We start from the raw sequence: 13,898 nt of genomic DNA, 5'->3' as shown, positions 1-13,898 counted from the left end.
AGCCATATATTAAGAGAAAAAGACCAAGCTAGGTTGGCCAAGTGAATGGTACTATTTTATTGGTGTTCATGGGGTCCGGTTCAAATGCCAGAGAGATACTGAAGGTGTAGACTCTGTGCTGTTTTCAGTAATCTTTTCAAGGCGCAACATTTTTAGAAATGTTCATATAGTAAAGTTGTATTACCTTTTACACTGAATGATTTCGGCTTTATGCTCACAATAGGATAAATTCTACCTACTTTTTGGGTCGATTTCAGGTCAGGTCAATTTAGGACCATGCCATTTATTATACACGAGACAATTGATTTCAATTACCAAATCCAAACTTGCTCTTTAATTGGCTCCTAAATTGTAACTCAAAACTATGGCCTATTTTGCAAAATCCAACCCGATCCACCCTCCTGATTGTACTCATTCTAATTCAATACAAACTTTCTTACAATTATTAAATTATACTTTATTAAGCTTTTGGATATCTTACATACTCTTTATTGGTGCAATTTACAACGAGAAAAATAATTATATCCCAAGACCCTGCTATGTAGGATCTAATCCAACAAATAAAAACCTCAAGCTAAACATGGTCAAAGCTCCAACCCGTTCTTGATTTATTTCTGGCATGCACTGCCAAACATTTATTTGAACACTCGGACTTCAATTTCACATAGTATACTTACATACAGAACAAATTAAGGTTCGCAAGAGAGAAATAAATCACAACAATTGACACCAAAACAAACCACACAACATATATATAACAGAGAGATTGGATAAACCAACAGCAGACTTCCTTCCAGATCACATTGCAAAGTTCCTTAATCCTCCTCCAGCTCCTCCGCCCCGAGATCCTCCTCGTCGGCCGCTGCATCCTGATACTGCTGGTACTCGGAGACCAGGTCGTTCATGTTGCTCTCCGCCTCGGTGAACTCCATCTCATCCATTCCTTCGCCTGTGTACCAATGCAGGAAGGCCTTCCGCCGGAACATGACGGTGAACTGCTCCGAGACACGTTTGAACATCTCCTGGATGGACGTGGAATTCCCCATGAAGGTGGCGGACATGGTCATGCCGGCGGGGGGTACGTCGCAGACGCTGGACTTGACGTTGTTGGGGATCCACTCGACGAAGTAGGAGGAGTTCTTGTTCTGGACGGCGATCATCTGCTCGTCGACCTCCTTGGTGCTCATGCGGCCGCGGAACATGGCGGAGGCGGTGAGGTAGCGGCCGTGGCGGGGGTCGGCGGCGCACATCATGTTGCGGGCGTCCCACATCTGCTGGGTGAGCTCCGGGATGGTGAGGGCGCGGTACTGCTGGGAGCCCCGGGAGGTCAGGGGGGTGAAGCCCACCATGAAGAAGTGGAGCCGGGGGAAGGGGATCAGGTTGACCGCCAGCTTTCGGAGATCCGAGTTCAGCTGCCCCGGGAACCGGAGGCAGCACGTCACGCCGCTCATCGTCGTCGAGATGAGGTGGTTCAGGTCCCCGACTGCATGCCAATAATAATATGCAAACACGTCGTGAGCTTTTAATGGTCACGATGAAATAATTCATTACTATCAAATGGCAAACCAAAAAAAAATCTAGATTTTGGAACAAATATTTAGATTAGTTGTCCAAGATTTTTGTTGGTAAGCCCCACGTAAGTGGGTCAAATTGTGTTTTAGCAGTCCAGATCCGAGTCCGTTAGTGAGTTTACATGTCCCACACAATTTTGGCTATTAATTGCTGAACCTAAAAGCATATCCATAGCCATTCGAAGCCAAGATTAGATCGAGATTGAGCAAAGGGTACCAACTTAGAATATAAATCGCCGTGACAAGATACAGAAGGCACTTACAGCTGGGGTTGGTGAGCTTGAGGGTCCTGAAGCAGATATCATACAACGCTTCGTTGTCGAGCACCATGCACTCGTCGGCGTTCTCCACCAGCTGGTGCACCGACAGCGTCGCGTTGTACGGCTCCACCACCGTGTCGGAAACCTTCGGCGACGGAAACACCGAGAACGTCAGCATCATCCTGTCAGGATACTCCTCTCTGATCTTGGATATCAGCAGCGTCCCCATCCCCGATCCAGTCCCCCCTCCCAGTGAGTGACACACCTGAAACCCTGTACATACATATATATATATCATGAGTCTCTTACCGAACATTTCCAGTTTCCTTGGAATTATATATATATATATATATATACCTTGGAGGCAATCACAGTTCTCGGCCTCCTTGCGGACGACATCGAGGACGGAGTCGATGAGCTCGGCGCCCTCGGTGTAGTGGCCCTTGGCCCAGTTGTTGCCGGCGCCGGACTGGCCGAAGACGAAGTTGTCCGGGCGGAAGATCTTGCCGTAGGGGCCGGTGCGGAGCGCGTCCATCGTCCCAGGTTCGAGATCCATGAGCACAGCCCGCGGCACGTACCGCCCGCCGCTGGCTTCGTTGTAGTAAACGTTCACCCGCTCCAGCTGGTGGGGGGAGTTGCCGGCGTAGATGCCCTTCTTGTCGATGCCGTGCTCGTCGCAGACCACCTCCCAGAACTTGCTGCCGATCTGGTTGCCGCACTGCCCTGCCTGGATGTGGAGGATTTCCCTCATGGTTTTTTATGCTTGGTTTCAAGGTGGTGCAAGTGAATTGGAACAGATGAGTGATGAATATTAGATAAGGATGAGTGCAATGGAGTGGAGGAAATGGAACTGGAAAAAGATAGATGGAGGAAAGGAGGATAGAAGAGGTTGCTGAAGAAAGGAGAGAGGGGAGGCAAGGAAGGCTTGCAAGGAGAGGGAAACAATAGTGGGGTTTTTGTAGATGTGGGAAGATTTGTTTGGTGGGATGTGATATTTTTTTTGGAGGAAAGAATAGATGGATGGTATGAGAGAGGAGAAGAAGAGAGCGAGGGGCCGGCGAGGCACCAATGTCCATGTGGGATGTTGAGATGGACTAGCCAACAACAGCGAGGTTGATGAGCTGGAAATGGAAGCAGACAAGGGAATGCTTAGGAAACTCTCATGGGTTGTTCGCTGGTCTTATTTGCCAGTCTGACCATATCAACCCTCAGCATTAAGAGTATTCCCTCAAATTATTGAAATTTCTGTAGAAGGATAGACAAGCCTGTAAGGAGCTAGAACAACCTTAAGATTATGCAGCTTAATTTGCTCGACTGCATTTCCGAAACAATGCAATGCAAAACCTGCATAGTAATTGTGGCTTGTTAGAAATCATTAATTGTTTGAAAACAAGATAAGATGTGTATAACAAAGTGCATTTTAATTTTAAAGCATTTAGTAAGTAATGAAAACATGATTCGAACAGATAGGAATAAGAAGTTTTAATTATTAAGTTATAGCGAAACGTATGATGCATCATATTACCAAGGACCTTTGACAAAATATACATTTCAAAACATAAAATAAAAATTTTATTTTTTTAATTAATTAAATAGTTTGCCGAAAATATGAGAAGTTGGTTAATCAGAAATCATGAGGTTGAGGAATCACACTCTATAGTTTTTGCTAACATAAAATGGATTATATTTAAGCCCTTATAAACTTGGTTTTTGCACAGTAGAGGTTACTTTCATTCGCAACTACTTTGTTAACAATTAATTAGAAAGAATAAAAAATGAATATAAAAGACATTGATTATATTTTTTGGATTATTTTAAAATTGTAGATCCAAGTTATTTGTCTACATGCCTACCTTCGCAATGGCTGTCGACAAGCTCTAAGGCGAACTCTTCATACTGCAAGGCATCTACAAACCATGATGATCAAATCCATCTTCATAAAAAAGATATGTGCATCAAGAACTAGTATGTGACGGGCATCAGAAGATAAGTTGAGGAAAGATGCGGAGAGATCGATAGGCACTTTCAAATTATTGAAGGCAGGAGAGTGTTCCTAAAATATCCTTTCAATTATTGCTCGGCTTTCTACAGAATCCAATGCCATCTCCTCATAAACGATGATGATAACAAAAATTATCAGTTGTGGGAATATCTAAAACTTGCTACCCTTATAGGGACAGGTGAATGGTAGAAACAGGCAAAAGAACAAAGAGTACCTTTCATAGGGACAAAAGTGCTAGAAAAGGAGAGGGATGCAACACTGGATCCTCCACCAGGATGTCAGAGCAGTTAACCCATCCATGTACGTGGGACCTCCAATAAATGTTTCTCCTCTTGCATGGGTCCCAGACTTGAACCTTGCTCAGCCAAGTCCATGCTTATTGGCCTAGCTTGGTGCAAGTTAATTCCATCTCACCAACATATATCAGAACTCAACCTAAACAAGGAGATCAAGTAAGCAATCATATAATTTTCTTTTATACACCCATCTTGAACTTAATTGCCATGCATATATAATTTCTCTTTTCAGCGCTTTATACCCCATGCAATTAACATTATTTTATCATGTTCCTACCAAAAAAAAAGGAAATTATAAAAAAAAAAAATTTGAAAGCTGCAAATTGGAGACTACATACATATACTACATAGGTCTATTCCTACCAGCAAACATATATCTCCAATTCAACATTTCATGCGCAATATAAAATTTATGAGACTGCAATACTAGCTTATACTTTAAATAGCGCTGCAGAATTCCAATTTCTTTTTTTCAGAAAAAAAGTATGACATGGCACAGCCATGGCTCTCAAGATCAACAATTTAATTTCTTACAAGATAATCTGGGTTCACGGTTCAGCATTTAAATTTGATTTGTATATATGGGCCATTATGGTCATCTATCTGTTTATGAGAGCTGCATCGCATCGCAGTTGCCAACTAATAGTCAGTAAGGTACTGATCTAGGTTTGAGTCCCACCTACATTTAGGTGAGGTTTTATAAATCCCTTCCCCTTTTCTGAAAAAATCAAAAAAAAATAAATTATTAGCTAAAAGATTATAATCATTAATGCTTCCTCGATCTCTCGTCATAGTCATTGATGCTTTTCCCTCACATGTCAAGCATTGGCAGGACAGTTACTGGATTCAGTTATTTGCATTTGGATGACTCTGAGAATCACTTTTAACAACTCTATTCATTTGATTATCGGATCGAACTAGATGACTTTCTATGTTTCTGGATTGGATTCAGACTGACTGCCAAATGATCTGCACCCAACCCAAGCTAATATTAAAAATGAAAAGCTCTTGTCATGACATTGGCCTACAGAAACCTAGTACAATAAACTGCTTAGCTCAATGACCAAGCCTTAATCTTGTTTAAGAAGCTCCTTGGCCTCATTGCCTGCCAAGTGATGCAGGCAAGCTCTCAAGATTGAAATCATGATTGCACCAACTGCACCTGTCTTGGTTACATCACAACAAACAACAACAAGAAGAAGAAAAGAGGGGAAAATGAAAAGATATCTTCTGTGAATTGCATCACAGAAGGCATGAAAAAATTCCACCTGTTCACTTCGAGAGAACAAAATACTGCCCTTACATCAAAGAGGTTGGTGTTACACCAGCCACCAGCTCCACATGGTGATTGGCTAAGACTAGAATAGCATCTAAAAGTTGACTCAAATCAGAGGTAAACATGTTGGAAAAACTTGACAAGGCTCAGCCTAAATCTAGAGGAAAGGTCTAATGGATCACGGTGTCACTAGGCAGGTTTCTCCTGCATGTCCGTACATCAAACACTGCATGCTTAAAACAACAATGATTTAGCAAGAATTGTTGCTATTGAAAGATTACTTGATAGCTAGTAAAAGCATAGCAAACTGTTTGCCTATACAGCGTCAATCCAGTAAAAAACCTTATGAAAGTGCAAAAAATGGTGATCAACATGAAAGTACTTAAGACTTTTGACTTACAGTAGCACTTACCAGAGAACAAGTCCATAACATGCAATAGATGCCTCTACTATTAACTCTCTGCTACCATGCCTTCTATATCAGTGAATTATATTAGCCAACATCAAGACTGGCTAATACCTCAAAGGCACTCCTTCGGCGATGCCCCATATTCAACAGTGCAAAACAATAGAGTACCTTGTAAATGACAGGAGCCTACCATTTACAATTACTGCTCCATTAAGATAAAAATCAACTCCCATTAACAGCTTGATGTTTTCTGATAAATATCACTTAGGTTGAAAATGATAAAAATAAGATGATGATGATAATAAAGTTCTTAGATGCCATTAGAACTACAAGATGGGAAAAGGCAGCTGCAATCAATATTGGATAACATCATTAAAATAGTTATTTGAAATGTTTTGGAAAAATGAGCAATTATAAGTTAGCTAATTTGAAAGAATCGCTCTCATCTCTCATTCTGCGTATACCAAATCTAAGGGATAGATTTGTGGCCCCAAACCTCAAGGAATCTTCTACTCTCGCTGAATCTATTAGATGAGTTGTTCTTGGGCAACTCAAATTTTGCTCAAATTTAAATGAATGGCTCAAGCTTAACTACATGAACCATGAGAAGACATACAAAATTGATTCAAGCAGATGCAGAATTCTGTCCCAGGTTTTTCTTATATATAGTTTTATGTTGCTCAATGTTCTACTATTTTCCAGAGATTTCTAGAAAACTAATATAGTAACATAAGCTCGATCTATTTTTAATGCACAAAAATAATTAGTTCGTTGGTTTCAGCACTCTACAACCCAAAGTAGAAGCTTATGGTTGGTTGAAAGGTTCTAAATTTTGGCATATTGAATAATGCTATTACAACCTAAACTGAAAATGAACTTTGTGGTTTTCTTGGCTTTTAGATTAGGATACTCTCCAAGGTGCTTGTGGAATGGGCTATTCAGATTTATAGTTAAGTGGTGAATTATCATAGAGAAATCATCTATAACAGATTCTCTATATGGCTAACATAGAATGGTCAGGATAAAATGACATACATGCAACTCAAATTTCTCCAGTATAGGAGCAGCATTAAGAAGAGAAATCAATCCAAAACAGTTTTCTTCCTCATCCAAGCCACTGAGAAAGATCAGCACCAAGTGTTTTAATTGAATGAATTCACTGGGGCTTGTTGGTAAATCAAAACCTGAAACACAGAATATTAAAAAGAATGACTAAAGTGAATCTCTACAAATCTCTCAAAAACAAACTCTATGAAGATTGTGCAGGCAAAACTTAAAGTTGTCCGTTATCCTTAAATACAGAATTTTGAGAGAGAAGGCAGATCACCAGAAAGTTGGGTCAGAACATAGGTCATAGCATCTAAATCTGTGTCCAATTCAGGATATGCCTTAACTAATTGCAAAGCTCCTCTAAGTACAAAATATGACACATACCCTACATACTCAAAATTGATGAGATTTATAGCATTTCACTCTACTGTCCTTAACAATATACACCATTCAACATTCACATATTTCATTCTGCATGATGGCTGGGAAACTTCTAGGTCTTCCAGTTGGTGGGAGTGCTTGACACTCAACCATTTAGGTACCAAACAACTGGACAAGAAGTTTTGAATATCTTCACCAGTTACATCTACCTTATTCAAATTGAGCATTTTAAGATTATCGAAAGCATCAAAGTATACAGTATACAGGATACTGTATACTCAACCATTTTAAGATTATTGAGGCTTCAAGATGTAGATTCAAGACATAAACACTCTATACAGTATACAGGATCCTCTTTGGTTGATAAAAACCTGGCAACAAATCTATATGGATCATCAATAGGTATATATTGTAGAGATGATCATAAAAAGCTCTTTGGCCTGTGATGCAATTGCAAAGAAAACCCATCTATCAAGATACCAGGCATGCTTTTTTTGAAGTAAGAATTGAAACTTTAACGATTGTACTTCACTACTTTGATGCTGTTGCAAGACAAGATCAACATATCCAACGAACTTCTCTGTTAATAAAGCATCTAGAACTTAAAGAATATTTCTCTGTTCAGTCCCTCGGTGGAGCATCTTGCCCTTATATGTGATCAATGTTATCATTAAACATGTTAGTGTTGTCAAAGTTCAGGTTGGGGATATGTACCCAAGCGTATCTCCATATCTGTGGAAAAATACAAGTACTGCCAACATCTTTCAATGCTACTGTGGATATTACGCAACAGGAAATTTCCTGCAATGTGCAAAATAGACATGAATTAAGTATTATTTCATTTGTCTTCAATAACATCCCTAACATCAAATAATTCAAACCTAGTTGGTCCCTCGGTTTTTTAACAATTCAGCTTACCTCAAGAAGATCTTCAAGTAAGGTGCTAGATCCCTTACCTTTGACCATTGGATTTCACTCTCAATCTGCAACAAGGAAACAGCTGCGACTATTAATCATGGAGCAAGTAACAAAGAGCTTCCACTAAAATCAATAAAATTCTTCCAAGATACAACATCTTTAGAGCCATGTTCAGATTATCATTTTCCTATCAATGTAAATCATCTTCTCCTTACTTCCCATCAATATAAGAATATGATACTGAAAAATCAGAGTTGATATGCAACAAAAACATACAAGATTCTCTCTCTTTCTCTAATCAAATCAAATCAATAATAAACAACCCTGTGTTTCAAAAGTGGATCTAAATATGGTACCCGAGGACTGATCGAGTCTCTTGTGCTATAGCATGCTGGTGAGATTAGCCAAAGCCCAAAAAAGAACAAATTAGAAGCCATTCTTGATCAGCTAAGTGCACAAACTAAGCAGATCTAACTATCTCATTTACAACCCAATGCCCAGGAAAATATTGTGGAAGCAAAAGAAAAGAAAGATGGTCTCAGATATTCACCTTTTCTTCAAGCAAAATGAAAGAAAGAATAAGGGAGTTGAAAATGATGGCTTTACTAGTGCAGATTTGTAAATCTGCCTTCCTTATACAGCCTACCATCCAATGGTTGCCTTTATTAATTCTTTTTCACCATTAATTCTTCTATATGGTTACAACTAAACACTTTGAAGATGCAATTTCTTGTAGTAAAATCAGAGAACCATAAAAAACAGCTACCTACAATCAAGCATCACAAGCATGGAAAAGGAAAACTAATCTGTTGTAAGAAGTAGCGAGTACAAGGATGTGATATAGAAATTCAATGCCTCCAATGGGAATATTTATCCATGTCAGGACATGGGATGGGCATACGATGAAATTGAATGAACAAGAGCATGCAAAAAAATAACATGCAAAGGCATATCTATTTTCATTCTAAAAGTTGGATGAATCTTTATTCATTATTTATAGAAGCAAACACTAACCAGTTCAAACATGTGGATGTTCCTAGAATATGGCATAAGGCATCTTGTACTAAATTCAATGTCAAAGCTGAAGCTCAACATAAACCATGGACGGAAACAGAGAAGCTTAAGCCTGCAAAAGTCACAACAAGCTCAGCTTAATGATTATTTAACCAAAGGTTTGATTCCAATAAACTTTCAAATTAAAGAAGAAAGGCAATAATGTAGCAATAAAGTAGCAATAGATGTCAAAATTAGAAACTGGTGATAAACCAGATCTTGACTCTTGTAAGGTTTCCCACATTTATAAATGTTTCATTAATGTTGTAGAATGTCATTAGGAACAGCAAACATTTTTCAAGCGAATGCTAATTCAGTCAATATTGCAGGTCTTTTAACACTCAAAAGACAGGTCAGTGTTAACTAGATAAGACATGCATCACAGTTTCAAATCCTTGCACGAGAATTAGAATACAGAATAACAGATACTACAATACGATAATACATTCCGTACAGATATTGCAATTTTTGAGATGTTGTTGAACTATATTGTTTTAGGTTGCAAATGCATGGTTTAGGTCTTGTATATAATATTGGATCTTGATAAAGTTTATCAATCAAGTAAAGAAAGTAATAATTAATGCATTAAATCTCACCTGGTCACAGAAGACCATATTGAAGTAGCATTTCTCTGCACTGCCTAATATATAAAGGTTTTGCAGAATAACACTTTTGAAAGCAATTGGCATGATTTATGTTTTCTATTTACTTCAAAAAGGAACCTGTCCCAACTCAGAAGTACATAGAGGGGCAAACTAATAACCAGATTCAATGTCATTCAGTTAGAATAAATCTTTAGGACATGCACAATTTTGAATAAGTTAGATTCACAAAGAAAATGCTAAGATCACAGACACAGGATCTCTAAACTACTTTGGGTAATTCAAATTGGACTTTGTTTGATGTGCAAATGGAACGTTTAATCAACCACAACATATGGTCACAGATAGAAAGGAAAAGCTGGAAGTGTCATAAGTCCACTCCTGGATAAGAGAAAGCATAGAAAACCCAGATCTTAGGCCCCAAAATTCAGCTTGAAGCTGGCCCCGATCTTATCTGACAAACTCATAAATAACAACAATGCAAAAGTTTTTTGCACCTGTTACATTGGAGCTTTAGCAATCCTGTGGTAGAATCTTCCACTGCACTTTAAGGCCTGCATCATGTTAGTGTGCCATCCATTCAGAAATGCCCACCCTGAATATGATTTTATTTGTGAGCATTTGATGTGTTACCAATTAGCTTGTCACAAAAGGAACTTTTAGTTTTGCTTCTTAACTTACATTTATGCAGTCTGAGAAATAAAAGTATTGCATTGCCTCCTAAGACAAGATGTTATGTTTGTCTCCTCACAACTTTCCAAAACAAGAATTATTGTCGGAGCTGTAAACATCTGAACCTCAAGCTCCACCGATCCAGGACAAAAAATGAGACAGCATCAGGTGGTATTGTTCAATCTAGCATATCCTCTAACAGGTCTTCAGCCTTACATACTTCTCCCTGTCTGCAGTAACCACTTACTAAAGTAGTATAGGTGACTACATCAGGCATCACCCCACCTACCATCATCTCTTCAAATAATTTATGGGCATCCTGAACATGATCCATCTTGCATTGTCCATCAATCAATACGGTGCAAAAAATGACATCAGGTTTGATCCCCATGGTGGTCATCCAATTTAACAATGTTGAAGATTTGGCTCTTATTTCAGCTCTTCCCTTTTCCTTGTCACGGTTTAACCAACTTTGGCTCAAGATTTCTTTCAAATGACCATCCAACATAACTGTGTATGCAACTACATCAGGTTTAATCCCTCGTTCTATCATATCAACAAACAATTTGCAGGCTTCTTGTAAATGATTAACCTTGCAGTACCCATTCATTAGTGTAGTGTACAAAACAACATCAGGGGAAAGCCCTCGTACAATCAGATCCTTAAACCAAACCCGAGCATGTCTCATATCTCCAATCTGAGAATAAGCTGCAATAAGTTTGCTATAGGAAATTACATCTGGGGTAACATCCATCTTGAGCATCAACTCAAACACCATGGAAGCTCTCTCTACATCTCCCTCCCTACAAAGCTCAGAAATAAGTTTGGAGCATGCAATCTCATTCACTAGATGTCCTTGCTTAGAGACTCTAATGAAAAGTGCATAAGCTTCTCTTGTACAACTACATTCTAAGTACCCACAAACCATAGCACTACAAAGAACTAAATATTGATCGATCCCCCTCCCCTCTAAGGATTTAAATAGTAGAGTTGCCTCCTTTAACTTGCCACCTCTACAGAGGCTCACAATAATCATACTATAGGTGGTAGCATTAGGCTCAACACCTCTGTCCAACATATATTCTAGAAGATCAAATGCCTCCTTCGTAAGCCCATTCCTACAAAATCCAGTAGCAAGTATATTGTAGGTAACAAGGTCGGGCTCCACATTGCTGTTCACCATATCAGTAAACACTTTGTGAGCATTATACATTTCACCCTTGCAGCAGTACCCATTTATCAAATTCGTGAAATGGATTCTATCTGGAACCAAGCCCTGGCACTTCATCTCTTGAAGCAGTTGAACCGCCTCGTTCATATTTCCCATCTTGCAGTGAACATCTATCACAATATTATATAAAATCTTGTCAAGGTAAAGTCCTGGGTCCTTAAACCTCTTAAAGTAGACTAAAGCCTCAGACGCCATGCCTGCTTTACAAAAACATTGGAGCAAAAGGCTCACAACGACATGATCTGGTCCGATACCCTTCGCAATCATCTCCTCATAAAGATCTAAAACTCTTAAGAGGTTCTTGCTTGCACAATAACCTCTAATAAGAAATTTGTAACTAAACATATCAGGGAGCATATTCTGTCTTGCCATGTCCTCCAAAACTTTTTCAGCCTCCTGAAGCCTCATCTCTCTACACAAGCCACCAATCACCTTATTATAAGCGATGTGCTCCAAAGGGGTGCCCTCTCTTACAATCTCTTTAAGAAATACATAACCCAAATCCGATTTCCCATTGTTGCACATCCCTTCTATAACCGTCAGGTAAGTGATCTCATCAGGCTTAATTCCCATCTCCTTCATTCCATTCAAAACGTCAAGCGCCTCTTCTACTTGCCCAGCTCGGCAGAATGCTTTGATCAAAATGGTAAATGTGCAAGCATCCCGGCTCGTTCCAAACCTCTTCATCTGATCAAAAACAGCCATCACCATCTCCAAGTCACCAACTTTAGCCAGGAAATTCATAAGAAAATTGCAAGACTTTGCTGACGGTACGAAACCGAGTCCAGGAAGCTGGAAGAAAGCGCGGGCAGCCTCCTTGGGCTTCCCACAAATGGCGTACGCCTTGATCAATGCATCAAACAGAAGAAGTAACATCTCCGGCCGATGGAATCTCTGCAAAAGGGCATCAAAGAGAGCTGAGACTTCAAAACCCATATTGGTATTCGACGAAATGAGCTCCGAGCACAAAGATATCAACTTTTTCTTGTGTCCCGAGTTGTCTAAGATGCGAACCATCTCCGAGTAGCTGGAAAGGTCGTGCCGAAAACCGAGGCTCTTGGTGTTGTTAAAGAAGGCGAAAGCAGCGTCGGGCTTCCTCTCGAGACTGCTCAAGGTTTGAAGAACCTCAACAGATGAGAATCCACAAGAATCTTGCGAAGAGGGGCTTGAATTTGAGCTGGAGGTCTCTTTCTCCTCCGGGACTACTTGAATAAGAGAGGCGGATGCCGAGGAAGAGAAGCGGTGGGAAATCGGAGTGGTGGTTGGTTTTTTGAGAAGAGAAAATGGGATCTTGGCGAGCCGCCGCATGGACGTCTGGGAAAAGGTTTGGGATTCCAGTACGGGAACATCTGGGGAGAAAAGATTGCGACTTTCTCAGTTGCTATGGCTTGGGTCAATAGAAAGGAGAAATATAGGTATAAATTTCGTGAAGAAGGAAAGATATGTTTAGAATTCTAACATCTCGAAAGAGAGAAGAGAAGAAATGGGTATCCTCCAGACACGAGGGGGCGGAATCGGAGCCGTTTTCCTTCGAGGGTTTTGGGGTTCAAATGTCCACCCGCCAAACCCTACCCAACTTTTTTTGTTAAAAAACAGAGAGAGAGGAAGAAGTGATGAAGGCTGTCGATGGGCCGAACCGGGCCCGGAAAGCAGGTTTGGGCTCAATTCCCAGGCTCAAAAAGTAACAGTAAAAAGTGAGTTCTGTCCGAGTTGGACACGGATTTTTAAACTCCATATAGATTTGGGTTAGATATTAGAATTTCTGATGCACATAAATTTAAAATTTTTGCATAGAGAATCTATTTAATTATAAAATTTTTAAGATTTTTTTTTACTAAAACGGGTATTTTAGACATTACGAGGACGGATATATCCAATAAAATGAGAAAATAATAAGTCTATAGCGTTCTAGGCAACTCCACCTCTTCAACCCATACAGTATCCCGAAGTGGCAGGCTAAATAAGAAACCACTCAGTTCGCGGCTCCATTGATCTTTATGAACATATGCTTAGCCTGAAAGGCCACCTCGTCAATTACCATCGCCCAAATTTTTCAAAAAAAGTTTTTCTCTCTTTTTAACAATATATTTTCAAGGGTCCTAAGAAATTTTGTCCTTGGGACTACATAACATACAAGACAGGCATACACATTTACTGATGATAGATATTTACTAACT

At 39.6% G+C, this 13,898-nt stretch overlaps 1 protein-coding gene across 9 annotated transcripts; it reads right to left on the bottom strand.

The window, feature by feature from the left end:
• Positions 1–575: 575 nt before the first annotated feature.
• Positions 576–13,282, bottom strand: LOC103719375 (tubulin beta chain-like). 9 transcript variants are annotated; one of them, XM_039118784.1, is made up of 10 exons: positions 10,500–10,631; positions 10,316–10,413; positions 9,178–9,289; positions 8,164–8,228; positions 7,960–8,046; positions 6,850–6,998; positions 3,685–4,268; positions 2,189–3,175; positions 1,835–2,104; positions 576–1,483 (listed from the first exon to the last, which is right to left on the bottom strand). In XM_039118784.1, exons 8-10 carry the CDS (start codon positions 2,580–2,582, stop codon positions 816–818), a joined length of 1,332 nt encoding a protein of 443 aa, XP_038974712.1. In that variant the 5' UTR covers positions 2,583–3,175; positions 3,685–4,268; positions 6,850–6,998; positions 7,960–8,046; positions 8,164–8,228; positions 9,178–9,289; positions 10,316–10,413; positions 10,500–10,631; the 3' UTR covers positions 576–815. The 9 variants fall into 9 exon arrangements, 1 of the variants encoding a protein (XP_038974712.1); XR_005508231.1 differs by lacking the exons at positions 576–1,483; positions 1,835–2,104 and having other exon boundaries at positions 2,826–2,952; positions 3,117–3,175; positions 10,500–13,282; XR_005508229.1 differs by lacking the exons at positions 576–1,483; positions 1,835–2,104 and having other exon boundaries at positions 2,826–3,175; positions 3,685–3,935; positions 4,048–4,268; positions 10,500–13,282.
• Positions 13,283–13,898: the final 616 nt, after the last annotated feature.

The sequence above is a fragment of the Phoenix dactylifera genome, unplaced genomic scaffold, assembly GCF_009389715.1.
Source record: "Phoenix dactylifera cultivar Barhee BC4 unplaced genomic scaffold, palm_55x_up_171113_PBpolish2nd_filt_p 000412F, whole genome shotgun sequence".
In the NCBI taxonomy this organism is placed as follows: Eukaryota; Viridiplantae; Streptophyta; class Magnoliopsida; order Arecales; family Arecaceae; genus Phoenix; species Phoenix dactylifera.
This window is presented reverse-complemented; position numbering and strand designations above follow the sequence as displayed.